This window comes from Bufo bufo, chromosome 8 (assembly GCF_905171765.1).
Source record: "Bufo bufo chromosome 8, aBufBuf1.1, whole genome shotgun sequence".
Classification (NCBI taxonomy): Eukaryota; Metazoa; Chordata; class Amphibia; order Anura; family Bufonidae; genus Bufo; species Bufo bufo.
The window spans coordinates 16,124,207-16,142,606 of record NC_053396.1 but is presented as its reverse complement, the minus strand read 5'-3'; the positions used below and the strand labels follow the sequence as shown (position 1 = coordinate 16,142,606).

At 45.6% G+C, this 18,400-nt stretch overlaps 1 protein-coding gene across 2 annotated transcripts in view; it reads right to left on the bottom strand.

The window, feature by feature from the left end:
* KCNT1 (potassium sodium-activated channel subfamily T member 1) overlaps positions 1-18,400 on the bottom strand; it is a 195,115-nt gene that overhangs the window by 28,602 nt on the left and 148,113 nt on the right. For both annotated transcript variants that reach the window (XM_040405792.1, XM_040405791.1), the window contains exons 10-17: positions 17,279-17,459; positions 12,854-13,018; positions 12,254-12,390; positions 10,926-10,989; positions 10,428-10,536; positions 7,978-8,086; positions 6,584-6,733; positions 5,570-5,799 (exon numbers count right to left, since the gene is read on the bottom strand). In XM_040405792.1, the coding sequence (XP_040261726.1) occupies positions 5,570-5,799; positions 6,584-6,733; positions 7,978-8,086; positions 10,428-10,536; positions 10,926-10,989; positions 12,254-12,390; positions 12,854-13,018; positions 17,279-17,459 (1,145 nt within the window). The remainder of the gene's footprint in view (positions 1-5,569; positions 5,800-6,583; positions 6,734-7,977; positions 8,087-10,427; positions 10,537-10,925; positions 10,990-12,253; positions 12,391-12,853; positions 13,019-17,278; positions 17,460-18,400) is intronic.

Sequence of the window (18,400 nt, the reverse complement as noted above, 5' to 3'; positions counted from 1 at the left end):
TTTCCCCATAGGAATGTATTAGTGCCGTATCCGGCATTCAAAATACCGGATCCATCCTTCCGGTTGAACCGTGCGATTTTCACGCATGGTTGCTAGGATGAAAGTCTATTCACTGTATTACTTTCCCTTATAACAACATGGTTATAAGGGAAAATAATAGCATTTAATGCAGAATGCGTAGTAGAAGGTCAATATAATAAACATTGGTGGCACAGTGCGCCCCCCTCCCTAGTATAATAAACATTGGTGGCGCAGTGTGCCCCCCCCTCCCTAGTATAATAAACATATAAACATTGGTGGCGCAGTGCGTCCCCCCCCAACATAATAAACATTGGTGGCGCAGTGCGCCCCCCTCCCTAGTATAATAAACATTGGTGGCGCAGTGCGTCCCCCCCAACATAATAAACATTGGTGGCGCAGTGCGTCCCCCCCAACATAATAAACATTGGTGGCGCAGTGCGCCCCCCCTCCCTAGTATAATAAGCATATAAACATTGGTGGTGCAGTGCGCCCCCCCCTCCCTAGTATAATAAATATATAAACATTGGTGGGCAGTGGGCAGTGCCAATGAGGGTTAAAAAAATAAATAAAAATTAACTCACCTCCTCCAATTGATCGCGTAGCAGCCTGTCAAAGGACCTGTGGTGACATCACTGTGCTCATCACATGATACATCACATGATCCATCACCATGGTAATGGACCATGTGATGGAGCTCAGTGACGTCACCACAGGTCCTGAAGAAAGAACAGGAGACCGGCAGCTGCGCGATCAATTGGAGGAGGTGAGTTAATTTTTATTTATTTATTTTAACCCTCATTGGCACTTCCCACTGCACCACCAATGTTTATTATACTGGGGGGCGCCGCACTCAATGTTTATTATACTGGGGGGGGGCGCACTCAATGTTTATTATACTGGGGTGTTGGGGGGGGGTGGGCGCCACCAATGAAGATAACTGAGCTGTTAATACAAATACAGGAGGCGGGTGCTGGAATCAAATAGCGGCACCCGACCTCTATGACAGGGAGCTGCGATCAGCGGCAGTTAACCAATTAGGTGCCGCTCCCTGTCATAGAGGTCGCGTGCCGCTATTTGATTCCAGCACCCGCCCCCTGTATTTGTAGTAACAGCTCAGTTATCTTCATTGGTGGCGCAGTGGCCACAGCCCCTCCCCCTGTCCCTCTTCTTATTGGCCGCGGCGGCAGCAGCACAGGAGGGAGGGAGAGACTCTTCCACTCTGCGCTGCTGATAAGAAGTGAACATGATAGTTCAGCTTCTGTGCCCGCCGCTGTATTATTCAGAGCTGCGGCGCGGCTCTAGTCGCAAATGGCGATAAGACTGGAGCCCTGGGGCATAACATTAACACAATGTTATTCTGCGGCGGGCCCCCATCCCGCCCGGGCCCTCGGACCATGTCCGAAGTGCCCGACCGGTCAGTCCGCCCCTGAATTACCCTACGGTTTAATGTCTATTGATGAAGTAGAAAATCTGTGATGTATGTATACATATAATGAACATTAGCTTTTAGTATAAGATAATCAATAGGACATATGTATTGTATTACATATGTATTGTATTATATTATTGAATATTTTGAAGGACGTCAATGCTTTTTATTATCTTATATATTTCTCACTAGGAACGCATACACTCCTAAAGCATGGTGAGAAAAATTTTAAGTGTAAACTTTGTAAGTAAGATCGTGTTATTTTAACCAACAATCAATCAACCGTTGGAGTAACAGAGGAGACAAATGTCTGTGAGAGTACAAAGTCCATTATACTCTTATCGATACCGTAAATTTAGTAGCTTGAGAAACGTCTCAAATGGTACCCAAACGTCTGTGTTTTAATGGGTTTATGTATCAAAAATAATTCGTTAGCTCTGATTTAGGATTCCATATATTATGTAAATAGAATGTAAGAGAAATCAGACCTAGACAGTTAACCCTTAATAGTGATGATGCTAGTAGCTTATGCAATAGTGCCACCTAGGTATGAATAGGTAACATTGCACCAACAGCTGAAATGCATTCTGGGTGATACAGTGACATCACAGTCATTATCATATGTACACGCCTATCTGAAAATGATTGGAAAACTCCAAGTTAGGAAGGTGTGTCTAACTGATAAGTTTGTGATCATAAACCACACACACATGAGGGAGAAGAGGGAGCAACAGAAGACACAGAACCACATAGAAACAAAGAAAGGAAGCACACCCCAGGAGAAAATCCCAGTGATGAGAACAGACTTTAGAGCTGACGTCCCTTAGACTCTCCATATCATTTGCACTCTCGGGTAACGTATAATTTTATTAAATGTAGTATTGATTGAATTAGCTTGATATTTAGGAAAATCCCCGCTTTATTGCGAATGTGTAATGTTAGATGTACTACATCAATATTATCACTATTCAGTAAAGATGCATATTACTGAATAAAAGATCTAATATTGATATCAAGAGAATCTCTCTGATTGGAATATTCCATTCCATAGTCATATCAGGCTTGATAATTTATAATTTATGTAGCAATACTACCCCATATTAGAGATTGGTCATAGTTTGAGCAGAGCAAGGGTTCGCATCTGTCCTTATTATTGTGTATATCTCATAATTGTCGTCGAGAAGCTTGTATTACATTTTTATGTTCGAGAAGTGATATGGAACGCTGATAGTCGTGTTAGAGCCATCTAGTGGCTAATTTTGGGTACTGCATATCACTTTGTGTTATTGTATATTATTGACGTTTATGTTCATTAAGTTTTGATTGTATCTTAAGTTATTGTATAATAAATCATTTATATTTTTGCATAGACGCTTGTACCTTATTTTACTGATTGCACAACATAATTAAATTAACAATGATCTCTTTTTGAGGTGTTTTTTTCTATGTCCACCTCTAGCATCAATTCCCTTTAAATTTTTTCCTTTGATCCTTTCTTTTATATAAAGCATTTGCTTTATAGCCCCGACAGTAGCCTCATAGTACAAATCAAAAGAAGACCACTACTATAGTGCTGGGTTTTGCCGTGAGGGTCTGAAGTCTTTCCCCTCTACATCCATTCCTTGAGCCATCTGTCCATTCCCTAAACACACATTCCATCAGTCCTATTATCTCTGGAGGAAGAGGAAGATCATAAATTAGACCAAAAATAAATACATAATAGATTTCTACTAATGTGTATTAAACGGTATGTCAGTGAGATTCTTTGTGTTCCTCGGGGGTGGGACTTACAATAATTTTCAATTTAAATGTTGTAAAAGTATATGCCCAGAGAAGTGCCATCTTCTGGAAGTGGCTCCCTATGAGTCAAAGGCCGACTTTTTAATAAGCCTTGGAATAAAACAAGGAAATATAGCCAAGCCAAATATCCATCCGTAGACAGCTGTTTTGGGGTGCTTGCCCCTCATCCCTACAGAGTGGGATTCTGGCTGGCTAAGGGTGATGGCTCTCCTTAAAGAAACCAGCTGTATATGGAGACTTATTAGAAATGTATCATCTCCCAGGGATAGAGAACCATCTTGCTAGCGCCACCTTCTGGAACTGGCTCCCTACGGTTCTCTTACCCTGGGAGATGCCTCTCCATACACAGATGGTCTCTTTAATGGGAACCAGCACCCCGCCTAAGCGTCATCTAGTAAGCAAAGGAGAAGGGACAAACCAGGGCCACGTCTGTCTTTTCAAGGGCTCCACAGCCGCCACGGAGCACGTGTCCCATTAAATTGGAGGTTTATAAAATCTGATGCCTACTGCCAAATTTACACTAAAGAAGAGCACCAGGACTCTGCCCACTTCTCCTTCCCAGTGCCCCCGATGCTCTATTTTTATTCTGCAGGATCCGTTCTTGTAGCACAATGTAATGTGCGTTCTCTGCCCACGTAGACCCGGGAACAGAGCAGGGATTTCCACTCGCATTCTATTCAGAGTAATTATTGTGCATCCTCCATTGTCAGACCTCTTCACACCTCATCTTCTGTTTCTATAGGAAACTCAATTCAGTGAGGGGGAAGGCACACGATTCAGGAACAGACTTCACGTAGACAGAAGATTTAACACAAGAAGATGGGAAATTAAGAACTTCCGGCAGTTAAATGGTTGAAGCCAATTATATCCAACCAGGCATGATGGATTAACAGTGACCTGTGGCCTCTAACCTGCAGCTCTCCAGCTGTACCGAAACTATAACTCCCATCTAATTTAGGAACGTATTATACTCCAGAGCTGCATTCATGATTCTGCAAATTGCCAGGGCTACAATAATGACTCCGCAGGAAGCTTTGTGTAGACATTAAGCTGGAAGATTTATAGCTCTGAGGCCTACGTAATTGTGAATGCAGCTGTTAATAACAGACACTGTAACTAATGATCACTACAAGATGAAATAAGTAATATGATATGTACACAGTGACTCCACCTGCAGAATAGTGAGTGCAGCTCTGGAGTAGAATACAGGATGTAACTCAGGATAAGTAATGTAATGTATGTACACAGTGACTCCACCAGCAGAATAGTGAGTACAGCTCTGGAGCAGAATACAGGATGTAACTCAGGATCAGTACAGGATAAGTAATGTATGTACGCAGTGACTCCACCAGCAGAATAGTGAGTGCAGCTCTGGGGTATAATACAGGATGTAACTCAGGATCAGTACAGGATAAGTAATGTATGTACACAGTGACTCCACCTGCAGAATAGTGAGTGCAGCTCTGGAGTATAATGCAGGATGTAACTCAGGATCAGTACAGGATAAGTAATGTATGTACACAGTGACTGCACCAGCAGAATAGTGAGTGCAGCTCTGCAGTATAATACAGGATGTAACTCAGGATCAGTACAGGATAAGGAATGTAATGTATGTACACAGTGACTGCACCAGCAGAATAGTGAGTGCAGCTCTGGAGTATAATACAGGATGTAACTCAGGATCAGTGGAAGAAGAGAGGTTCTGCTTCAGCGCGAAAATCACCGGTGGAGACTGTCTTAATGGTAGAATTCTTCTTATTTAATAGAAACAATGCGTTTCGGGGATTAAAATTTCCCCTAATGAAATTATTATGAAACCTGATGAAGGGGAAATTTGAATCCCCGAAACGCATTGTTTCTATTAAATAAGAAGAATTCCTCCATTAAGACAGTCTCCACCGGTGATTTTCGCGCCGAAGCAGAACCTCTCTTCTTCGACTGCAAATATCTTTTTTGGGGGACCGGACATCCCATCCAAAAGAATACACAGTCTGCTGCTGCAGTCCCGGTACAAAGGTCTTATTTCTACAAAGTTTACAGTAGGGTTGTGCCTATATTAGCACAACCCCACAAGGCGAGCCTGCATATTTCTCACTACATTCTTTAATTGCGTGAACATACTACCCTATTGTGCGCCCCTTTTTCTCCCTTTCTCTATTTCCCTCATCCCTTGAGGGGAATCTAGATTTGTCCACGTTATAAGGTTACTCGGGATCAGTACAGGATAAGTAATGTAACGCATGATGTACACAACATTTTAAGTAGATTATTTCTGTATGTGACTTGGCAGTGCCTACAGCCCCCTTCCCCGACACGTACCCATGCTGGCGATGATGCTGTGCACTGGAAGCCTGGATGGTTCTCCACATATCCCTCGCCCTTTCCGTTTCTGCTTCTCTTCTTGTTTGAAGATAAATGCAGAGTTTTCCTCCTTGGTGATATTGATGTAGAAACACGTGTCAGATTTGGCCATAATGTGCCTGGGTCCGGGGTTCAGCGATATACTTTTGTTGTCCTCTCTCCTTACTCCTATCAAGCAGACCCCATACCTAGTACATGAAGAGAGATCATGATAAGACTCTGCGCAAGACAGAGAGATATAAACTACTGTGCTGCTTACTGGCCTTAAAGAGGATCACCGATCCTGACATTGTCAACTAAGTATCATGACATATACAGCGGCGCCCGGGGATCTCACTGCACTTACTATTATCCCCGGGCGCCGCTCCGTTCTCCCGTTATGTCCTCCGGTATGTTCGGGGACTTGGTTATAGTAGGCGGAGACTTAGGGGACTTGGTTATAGTAGGCGGAGACTTAGGGGACTTGGTTATAGTAGGCGGAGACTTAGGGGACTTGGTTATAGTAGGCGGAGACTTAGGGGACTTGGTTATAGTAGGTGGAGTCTGCCCTTGTTCTGCTGGGCGTCTCCTTCTCCTAGGCTGTAGCGCTGGCCAATCGCAGCGCAGAGCTCACAGCCTGGGAGGTTTTTTTTTCCCAGGCTGTGAGCTCTGCGCTGCGATTGGCCAGCGCTACTGCCTAGGAGAAGGAGACGCCCAGCAGAACAAGGGCAGACTCCACCTACTATAACCAAGTCCCCGAACATACCGCCTCATGTTATAGGTAGGGTGACCCTTTAATTAGAGGCCAGAGCCTTAGAGGGGGTTGTATGGGATTAGAAAAAGAGGCTGCATGGGCGTGCAAGTGAATGAGCTGCAATACCACACACGGCCTGTGCACTGGCGCCGTTTCTGAAGAAGCAGATTATGTTGATCTCTGCTGTAACATGGACGAGGGTGTGAAAATCTCATTTTTCTGAAAAATAAAATCCTTACTTCTTGTGGGCATGGAAAGCCGCGTACGTGAAACTCTTCCCTGCATACTCCATGAAGAATTTGCTGTCTCCCATACGGATATGATAGACTTCGTTGCCGGAGCATCGGCCATACATTCTCTGCCACTGCTCCGGGGACTGCTGGCCTTCCCTAAATATGAAAATACCAGAAATTAATAACTTCTTCACTTCAAGCAAAGTTAGTCGGTATTTTCTAGATACAGGTGGGTCGTACCAAGAAATCATAGGACAGGCTAGGCCCCACTCCTCACCGAGAGCTCTGACAAATATATGTAAGTGATATAATCCTGTATGCAGCAGCCACCACTAGAGGGAGCTCACTGCATATGGATTTCTACAGCTGGAACTGAAAGGGAGATGGCGGCTGCAATGGCAGTGTCACGTCAAGCAGCTGGGTCCCATAACAGTCACCCTATGGCAGCTACTCCACTGCCTAGCATATTAGACACAGCTGTGTACAGAGAAAGTGGACCTCCCGGAAAAAAAATAAAGGGTCCCAACTCCTGATTAGTCCTTGCCAACTAAAACTTTTTGTCCTACTTTGTGAATCGGCTGCAGGACATATGGATAGATGGGTATTTTACTGGGACCCCCCACGGTCACTAGGAAAGACGCCGAGTCCTGACTTTGGGGAGGTCTAAGAGTCGGTTTATGCAGTTAGCGGAGAATTCTTCTAACTACAGTCTCAAACCTTCCAAGAAATGAGCAGGAGCGCTCTGACCTTCCTTATACTCCCATCTCATACAGAGGGCATAGCGTGATGAAAGATTTATGGGAGTCGTGATTTGATATATTCCGCAATTTTATCCGCAGACTCACTTTCTAGGTCAGCTGCAGTGGGCTCTACAAGGGGCACATTTCTGTATATGTAATATTTAAACCAGGGAATGTAATATTAATATTGGCTTTAAGCTCAAGGTCAGACTAGGATGAAGACATTGTAAACTTATATCGTTACAGCGCAAAAAATATCATTAGCAAATCACATACAAACTGATAGCGGCAACTCAGTGTCTGATATCAGACGGCACAACTGCTGACACACGGGCCTGGCTTTTAGGGGTCATCACTTTAAGACGCCAGTCCTATGCACTATTTTTACGTATGAAATGTGACCCTTTTTTTTTTTTTAAAGATCCCCTCCCTGCCTGCGCACTACCAGCACCTGGCCTATAGGTGTCGCCCCTGCAGACGTCCATCTCAATTCTAAGTCATATTATGCAGGACAGGGATCAGCGACCTTCGGCATTCTGGCTGCTGTGAAACTACAATTCCCAGCATACTCTATTCATTTCTGTGGGAGCTCGGGCAAGAGCAGAGTAAGTACGCATGCTGGGAGTTGTAGTTTCACAACAGCTTTTATTAGAAACTTACTGCCCCCTTGAGGTATGAACGAGAAGTGTGATGAGGGTGGAGGTGGCAGGGCACACACAGTTGAGTGCCAGCATTGCATACTTGAATTCTTCTTCACAAACCACGTGATCTGAAATAAATAAAAAATAATAAATAAAATAAAAAAGACGACAACATCTAAACTAGAGGCTGGCAGAAATATTCTATGTCAATGGTGGTCTTCTCCTCATTTACTCCTCCTACCCCATTTTCCAAAATGACCCCCCCAACCAGTCCATAAACTCCTACCACCATGGGCTGCCCACCATTTGGATTTGTCAGAAAGTGTTCAATTCCTCTGCAGCGCCACCACAGAAGAAATGAGACGTTACACAGTGGCCATTGAAATCACTGATCTGTTCATGTAAAGCAGGGGTGGGGAACCTCAGGCCCGGGGGCCACATACAACCCCCGGGATCATTTCATGTGGCCCCCTGCCAGAGCACATAGTGCAAATGCTAATGACTGCTTCCATTATGGAAGTGGTTATTAATATGCGGGAGGCACGGGAAGGTGAGAACAGCACTGCACTGGCTGTACTCCCCTTCCCTGGTATACTTCCGGCCCCACTGTGTGCACCATGATCTGACGCTGTGCGCTGTCATGTTACAGTACAGCGCGGCAAGAAGACGACCAGGGAGGGTGAGTGAATCTGCAGAATGGAGCTGGAGAGGTAAGTTTATTTATTTATTTTAAACGTCTGATCTGAGGTCTGATTGGATACTGGAGGGTCTGATAGGGGTTGGTCTGAAGCTAATGGAGAGTGGGGAGGATCTGATCTGAGGCTAATGGAGGGTGGGGAGGATCTGATCTGAGGCTGGGGGTCTGATCTGAGGCTGGGGGTCTGATCTGAGGCTGGGGAGGGTGTGATCTGAGGCTGGGGAGGGTGTGATCTGAGGCTGGGGAGGGTGTGATCTGAGGCTAATGGAGGGTGGGGAGGATCTGATCTGAGGCTGGGGAGGGTCTGATCTGAGGCTGGGGAGGGTCTGATCTGAGGCTGGGGAGGATCTGATCTGAGGCTGGGGAGGATCTGATCTGAGGCTGGGGAGGATCTGATCTGAGGCTGGGGAGGATCTGATCTGAGGCTGGGGAGGATCTGATCTGAGGATGGGGAGGATCTGATCTGAGGATGGGGAGGATCTGATCTGAGGCTGGGGAGGATCTGATCTGAGGCTGGGGAAGATCTGATCTGAGGCTGGGGAGGATCTGATCTGAGGCTGGGGAGGATCTGATCTGAGGCTGGGGAGGGTGTGATCTGAGGCTGGGGAGGGTGTGATCTGAGGCTGGGGAGGGTGTGATCTGAGGCTAATGGAGGGTGGGGAGGATCTGATCTGAGGCTGGGGAGGATCTGATCTGAGGCTGGGGAGGATCTGATCTGAGGCTGGGGAGGATCTGATCTGAGGCTGGGGAGGATCTGATCTGAGGCTGGGGAGGATCTGATCTGAGGCTGGGGAGGATCTGATCTGAGGCTGGGGAGGATCTGATCTGAGGCTGGGGAGGGTGGGGAGGATCTGATCTGAGGCTAGGGGTCTGATCTAAGGCTGGGGAGGGTGTGATGGGGGGTCTGATAGGGGCTGATCTGAGGATAGGAATGGTCTGATAAATGGGGTCTGATCTGAGTCTGATGTCGGCTGGGAGGTCTGATAGGAGGATGATGGATGTGGGAGGGGACAGATCTGAGGCTGAGAAAGGGACAAAGGCAGGGACAGTTTGCGAAGAAAGGGGCAGTGGCAGGGCGAGTAAAAGCTGGGTGAACGCCTCTTTGGACCTCCCTGGGATGAGCTTTGGCTGCCATTAATGCCAAATAGAGAACTAAATACATAACATTCTCAACCTAAAAATTAGACTGTTATATGTGGTCAAAATGGCACCTGTACTATTTGTAATATATATAGTGCAGGCACCATTTTGTGCTCCAAAAATACAGCGCTCTAGACTTTTTTATTTTTTATTGAAGCGCAAATTCTGTAACTTACCCCTAAATCAATTATATGTTTGACCTAATATAGCCATCAAATTTTTAAGTTGAGAATTTTGTATGGCCCCCGAATGATTTTGCAAATATCCAAATGGCCCTCGGCAGCAAAAAGGGTCCCCAGCCCTGATGTAAAGTATGGATGTGCTGGGTCCACCAGAGACAGAGAGAAGTTTTTAGAAACCACTCTGGCTAAAAGATGTGGGTCCTTCAAATCCAAGTAAAATATGAACTATAATGAGCCTTTCTGCTGCCTGAGGCAAAAACTGAAACGGCGCCCCCCCCCATGCCAATTTCTTAACCTAACCCCTTTGCCACATTGAAAGCGCTCATTGCCCATGGCCCTTCCACTGCCCCCCTCTTGCCCCTACCTGGTGCTGCCTGAGCCGATCGCCTCACCTGGCCTCATAGATGGTGCAACCCCTGGATGTGAGAGTAAAGTCGAAGGGCCACTTACCGGCAAATTTGACATGGAACTTATTTTCAGGCTTCAAAATCTGGACATATAGGGGACAGTTAGGGGCAAAATCTTTCACAGCCCAGGCTCTCAGGATGGTTTGATGGTCCTAAAGACATAAGAGCAAATGGCTTCATGCAGCGTAGGGATGAGGGTTCATGTACTGTATGAAGAACTGAAAAGATAACCTTATGTTCCATCAATCAGTAAAGGAAGTTTTGCTAAATTTTTTATTGGATTTTTGGAAACTACATGAGAAGCAAAAAAAAATAAAAAATCACTCCCATCATAGAAGGGATGAAATCCAATAGTGGATTATAGACGTTTGTTGGTTGCAGTGGAGGCCAATCTGGCCTAATAGATTGTCTCAAGTGGACAACCTCTTCTCAAGCCAACCTGCCCACTGGCTACCAGGGCATAGGGTCCAGCTGGGTTTGGGTAGAAAGAGGGGGTAATAGAGGTGGTTGAGACTATGAACAATGTTAAGTCAGCTCTTACTGCGGCAGTGCGGTCCACCTCGTTCCGGCTACTGAGGATAAAACAAGCCTCGGCGTCGTCCATCCTGTAAGAGGGGGCAAAAAGGAGACAATCTCTAATGTACATGGACACCTACTTGTAAATACTTCTTTTGTACTACCAAAATGGAGAAACGGGTCTCTCCTGCCTATGCCCCCCCTCCTCATATTGTAACGTGAAGGTTCACATGCACGTCCTCTGACATGACTTGAGCCCTACAGGCTGCAAGAACTAGGGGACCTTACACGTACAGTCACTGAAACGTCCAGGAGACAGAAAGGTTAGGACAAGATCTACCACTTCTGAGATGGAGAGAGGACCACGTGTCAGTATCTTCAGGATAATACGGAGGAGAGTGAGAAGTCTTACTTCACTAAGGACCCAGAACGAAGCCCAGTAATTGTCTGTGTAGCGTGAGATAAGTCCCCGAACACCTCGATGTAATGACACAAATACAGCAATGGAGAAGACTAAGGAAGGAACTCTCCCACTTAATTCCTTAAAGGCTCTGGACACTTTTGAGGGCATTTTTTATTATTATTGCATTTTACTCATTTTGGACTAGAAAATCTGTTTTTCAGTTGGTCTTCATCAAAAATTTACAGCGGTACTTGTACTACAGGGGTTAATACAAAGTGTATCTACAGAGTTGAGTCCCCTCATCCAGCAGAGCTGCCTGCTCAGTCTGTAGCCCTCTTGACAGCTCAAAAATAGTCATTACAGCTTAATTCTTCACACTGATAATAAGAGAGATCACAGATAAGGGATTCACATGAGCAGTCAGATGACAGGATTCAATATAACCACAGAACCCTGCTGCTCTGCAAATACACAGATTACACCATTATACTGGGGGAAGTGGCTGAAATTTTTTAATAAAGGTCAATTGAAAAAACTATTTTTAGCCCCAAATAAGTAAAATGCAATAATAAAAACTAACCTTCCCCCCCCCCCAAAGGTGTCCATATGTCTTCATGGAATCGTAAAGGGGAATTTACTTATGGTCAAGGTCAGACTGGCCCACTAGATTAATAGAGGATCCCCTGGTGAGCCTAGGCTGTGACACAATAGTGGATCCCAAAGGTCCAGAAGAAGACAACCCTGGATGGAGCAAATATTTTCAATGATGCAAATTATTTTTCCCCTTGGATTTGTTTTTTAATTTACAATTGCAAATGCTTTTTTAATTTTTCAGAGAAGAAACCCTACTGGATTGTTGAGAAACCAGTCCATCTCATTCTGTGTCTTCTACTAGAAGGGGCCAGGGGCCAAACTGCATTCAAGAATCTTACGTCCACCCCCTTACTCACTTTGCTCTCATGAGGTCTTGATCTTTGAGGGCCGACCCTTGCAGATAGATGACTCTCTGGGACCACAGCGGTATCTGCAGTACCCGTCGGACCTGGATATCCATTTCTGTTGGGCAAAGGATAACCACGTAGTAATCCTAGGAAAAAAACAATGGATACAAAGGCTATAAAAATAATCTGTTATGCAGATGAGCAGGAGATATATCACCAGGACTGGGGAACTGGTGGCCCTGGTACCATCTCCATGAGGGCTCTAGAAGAATGGAGGTTTAGGAAGTGTACATCTCTGGAAAGGAGGAATGTTCAGGGTCATACTGGCCCACCTGTGGAACCTCTAGTCATCCCAAGCTCTGACACAGTGATAGGTCCCAAGAGTCTGGCACAAGGGAACCCCATCTGGAGCTGACTTTGGAGACAATTACTTGTCACTCGCCATTTTATTTTTTTTACGGGTTGTTTACAAATGACCCATTTGACCTTCTGATGATATGTCATATAGGTGTATGGAACCAAGGAACCCAACCCTTGTATGGTAAACCAATATGAAGTAAACCTTGCCGCACCTTATAATGCTGGTCGGGTCAAGAACAACTCTGGTACCTGGAGCCGAGGATGTGCGTAGAACTCATTGAGGAAGTCCATGAGGAGGTCGATCTTGAGGGAGCTGACACATAAGACAACATGCTTCTCCGTCTGGGCTCTATGGCGGCTGTAGTTTCCTCCAGATTTCTGACGCTCCATCCACAAGTACACCAGCTCCTCAAACTACACAGAAAATAAACCTTAATGAGCCGACGGAAATGCATCAGCAATTTAATAATCATAAACCATTTATGTCCTTTTATCTGGTATCATTTTTATAGGCGTTTTTATCTCAGCGGTATCATTTTTAATTGTTTTGCAGCATTTTAGAGCCATTTCCATTTGTAGAATTGGTTCTTTGTTAGAGTTGTTTTTATAGGATTAGATGATATTCATAGTTTTATATTATTTCTCATCATTTATTACTATTTTTACGGGTGCATTATGCGCAGTGGTCTCAAGCTTTTGCAATATTGGGAACCTGGAGAGTTTTTTTTTCTGTACTTCATAAACAAGCCTTCTTGGAGCGAGGTGTAGCTTTAAGCCCCTCTGTCCCCAACCATAGGGTCTCCTCCTATGTGGTAGAAGCGTCAATGTGCACCAGGACCCAGCTGCATCCTGTCTACCCCTATGGAACTGACCCTAGTCTGAGCGATAGGAAAATTAAGTGCAAGGTTATATACAGTGGAGTATGGGGTTTAATGCGCCGCTTGATGATCCAGAATATCTGATTATCCGACAATTCTAGTAGAAGACCTTGTGTTAAAGGGCATCTGTCAGCAGTTTTGTACCTATGACACTGGCTGACCTGTTCCATGTGCGCTTGGCAGCTGAAGGCATCTGTGTTGGTCCTATGTTCATATGTGCCCGCATTGCTGAGAAAAATGATGTTTTAATATATGCAAATGAGCCTCTAGGAGCAACGGGGGCGTTGCCGTTACTCCTAGAGGCCTAGCTTTCTCTGCAGCTGCCACGTCCTCTGCATATGGATTGACAGAGCTATGGGTGATGATGTTTACTATGCCTGGCCCTGTCAAAGTACAGGGGGTGTGGCAGTTGCAGAGTGGGCTGAGCCGCTAGGTGTAATGGTAACTCCCCTGTTGCTCCTAGAGGCTCATTTGCATATAGTAAAACATCATTTTTCTCATCAGTGTCATTGCTGGTACACGCCCTTTAACATTTCATTTTTTATACAGGTGACTACCTGCAGCTCTGAAAACACTGATCTTCTCCCTCCTTCGTCGCTCGTCGTGTTCTAGCTCGTCTTTTTCCTTCATTAGATGAGACAAACAGTAAAAACGTTCTGACCTCTTATTCTGCCGCAGCCATTCTTCTTCTTTGTCAATTAGATTTTGAAGTATCTGCTCCCTAGATGCCTCTCAAGATAACAATTTCTCACTCTGGAAGCTCTTGACAGATTTGTATTTTTTATTTTTTTTGCCCGAGTCTTAAAGGAGTCGAGTATGAGATCAGAAGAAGACCATGGCTGTCTTCTTTCGGGAACAGCACCACTATTGTCTACAGGCTTTGTGTGGCATTGCAACTTAACTTTATTAATTTGACTAAGGCAGAGTTGCAGTACTACTAATAGCCCATGGACAAGAGGGGGCGCTGTTTCTGGAAGAAAGCAGCCATGGTTTTCTAATCTTATACAACCCTTGTAGATGCATGTGCTATAGGTCTTCATCTCTTATGCAGATCTAGGTGTCTTCATGGTTACAGACTATAAACAGTAGAAGAGGGTGGAGGGGGGTAACAGGATCAGACTACACAAGGCTCTGTTTGTAGTCTGTAACCATGGAAACAGATCTGCCTAGAAACTGTATAGATAAGACTTGATTAAAGTTGCTCCATTTTTTTTTTATAGTAGATGCTATGGAGCACTAAATTGGTTGCAAAAGTGTACACACCTTTTCTTACCAGCTTGTGCCCTATGCATGACACAGTTCCACTAAATATGCCAGCACTAACTTGTCCACCAGATGCTCTATTCTGCAAGCATGTGCGCTACATAACTAAGGTCATAGGGGGCGCTCTGTACATTTCCAGCTTGTTGGCCGTCCAGTGATACTTTGCCTGGCAAATATAGCGGGCAATAGGATGTCAGACCTAGACTTTAGAGGGTGCGAGCATAGAAGCTGAGAAGAGAGGACACACGGTGACCATCCAGGCGGTGGGGCTATCCAAAAAGGCTGGCGACCATGGTCAACTAGCATAACGCCTATAAAAGTGTCCCTTCCACGATCAGGGCCCGTATGTCTGGCCCTGTGTTGATATCCCTAATATACAATACTGCCATCGTTCCTCATGTCTCGGTGCTTTCCGGTCACTGGAGTCGATGAGATCTGGACAGAAGGAGTAGAAGCAAAGTAGAAGCGCGCAGGTCTTAAGAAAGGGTTTAATCCTGCTGACAGGGGAGCGGCGCCAGGCAGATCTCATAGCCGCCATGCCTCGCCGGCTCCTAGACATCCAGTCCCCGTGGCGGTGACAGGTCCTATATGCGTCTGTCGAGGATTTCGGGGCCCGTCACCAAACCACTCAAGGAGAAATGAACCAAAGGCGTGACGGTTTCAGGAGCAGCGTAGAATCTGACATAACCTGGATTCACAGGCAGCGGCGTACATAGAGAAGTAAGGGCCCCACAGCAATGATCAAACCAGACCCCCCCACACACAGGACAGAAGGGTTTCCACCTAAACCCCTTTCAATGACCCCTGGGCCATTTTGTCCACTGCCTCGTTTGCTAAAAGTTGTTCCTTTAGAGCAGGGTTTGTCACCTCCGGTCCTCGGGCCCCACCTGCCGCTCATGTTTTCAGGATTTCCTTAGTATTGAGCAAGTGATATAATTAGTGTCCAAGTATCAGGACTTACCACAGGTATTCATTCTGCGGGATATTCTCAAATCCTGACCGGTAGGTAGGTCCCGAGGACCGGAGTTGAGAAACCCTGCTTTAGAGGGTAGAGTCCTGACCAAGTTTTCACCCCCAGTAGAAGAGGAGATGATCCCAACTTGGCCGCCTCTTGCCCTGGGCCCCATAGCAGTCGCATGGTCTGCCGCTATGGTAGTTACGCCCCTGTTCACAGGGGGGTGCAGAGGGGGAAGCAGAGCGACTTTCAGGTCCTGCACCGACTACTGTAATACTGCCCCCTAGGGACAATTATATAGATGCAAATGGGACAGAAAACGGCGCCATCTGTTATGTATTACTTTACAGCTTGCTAGCTTATTACGCTGTCCTGCCTCAGTGATCGGCTGCGATCTCTGGGGAACCCGGCAGCCAGTGTTCAGTTTCCCTACGGCACCGCCACAGGTGAAATGAGGCATTACACAGTTGCAGTGCTGGAGTCCTGGGGTCGAATCTGACCGAGGACGGAATCTGCATGGAGTTTGTATGTTCTCCCCGTGTTTGCGTGGGTTTCCTCCGGGTTCTCCGGTTTCCTCCGGGTTCTCCGGTTTCCTCCGGGTTCTCCGGTTTCCTCCGGGTTCTCCGGTTTCCTCCAGGTTCTCCGGTTTCCTCGGTTTCCTCCGGGTTCTCCGGTTTCCTCCGGGTTCTCTGGTTTCCTCCGGGTTCTCCGGTTTCCTCCGGGTTCTCCGGTTTCCTCCCACCACCCAAAGACAGACTGATAGGGACCTTAGATTGTGAGCCCCATTGGGGACAGTTGGCTGATCATGTCTGTAAAGCGCTGAGGAATAGAGTAGCGCTATATAAGCGAGTATAATACATTTAAAAAGAAATTTGGATATCCCTAAACCAAACGTCACACAAATATGGTAGGGAACTGCATAAATAGCAATCCCATACTATCTGCCTGCTAGATAACGATAGGAAATCTGAACTCCTCAAAGCGCTGTACCTTCCTAAAGTGGAGCGGTCGCCTCTCCTTCTTGCATTCCCCATGTAATAATTCTGGAGACTAGGCTGCACCATTCCTCTATTATTCCTGCTACAAGTTCTGAATGAATTGATAGCAAGTTGAAATGAAGGTCCAGCTGGGTTGGAGGGGTATCCCTGCACAGCCCGACACTGGCAGCACCGACTGGATAGTATCAGACTGTTCCATTATACCTCCAACTAGTAACACCCGTCTGGACCTTAATTGTAAACTGCTAGTAACTTATTCATAACTTCTAGTAGGAATAATAGAGCAGCAGCACAACATGCAGTCATAAGAATAGGTGTTCCAGAATTGGGGGATTTAAATGGTCACTAAAGCAGACAGCAGTCAGGGGAGGAGACGGGTCCTCTTTAGGAAGGTACAGCGCTTTGGGGATTTCATTATTCCTATTATCTTCTAGTAGGCAGATATCATGGAATTGTTCCTCTTCAAAGCAACATCCCCAACTTGTAAGTGGAGTCATTTATATCGCTACATTAGGTAACTGCTATCTATGCCATCCCCCTCTCGTGTATAGGAGAGCATAAAACCAGACTGGCGACTTACCTGGAGAGGTAACACCACGAGGGCCACGCAGATCATAATGACCACCAGGAGCTGCGATGGCCAGATTTTAGGAGTCACATCTCCATATCCCACCGTAGAGAAAGTGACGATGCAGAAGTAAAATGATTTGAAGAGTGAAAGGTTTTCCCCGGCTCTTTCCAGATGCTGAATACCGCACATCCTGAAAGAGAGCGCCAGGCGACGGTTAGCGGCGGGTGGGAGGCCGCGGGGGGGGGGGGGGGGGGGGCGCGGCGGTGTCACCACAGTCACCCCTAACCAGACCCAACCCCAGTATCCTTACAACTTTATATAAAGGCGTATTTATTGAATAATAAAAAAATAATTCAGTTTTCAAAAATATTTCTTGTACAATCAGGGTTTTCAAGACCTCTGCTTGCAGCTAATGAATAGAAATCGTCATGGTTTACTTCCAGGGGATGAAAATCTGTCCTGGTCATACAGGGGCACGGCTCGTTACAAGTCTGTACTGTAACGTCCAGCATATGACGAGGAGACCAGGGCAGGATTTTATCAGTCATTCAGTGACTACAAGCAGAGATCTGTGAGGAATGGATGCAGAAAGTAGATTAGAAAATTGGAGAACTACAAAGAATAAGCTTTATTTGCCAGACGACCTCTTTAAAGCTCAGTAGCTTTCTAATAATCTTTGAGTTTAGTTTTTTCAGTATTTTCAAGATCTCTGCTTGCTGTCAGTATATAAAAATCTTGCAGATATACTTATTATCACAGCTGGGAATTTACTACAATGTCATTTAGCTCACAGAGAACTGTCTAGAATGGATACATCAGCGGCACCAATCTTTCTTTTCTCTCTTTTGTTACAATGTATCAGTGCAGGTGCCATGTATTGAGTCTTGAGCCCAGTCACTCACATAGGATTGTTTAAGAGTGGATCAAATTGCAGAATACCCTCAGCTGTGACGAGTATTAGATCTGCACAGTTTCTTTTACTCTCTAGATGTAAACCGTTACACATCCATTCACTGACAGCAAGTAGATCTCTTAAAAACGGTGATGAATTGCTAAAAAAATAAAAATAATTACGAACCAAATAAGGTCAAATAATTGAAGGGCATCTGTCAGCAGTTTTGTACTTAGGAA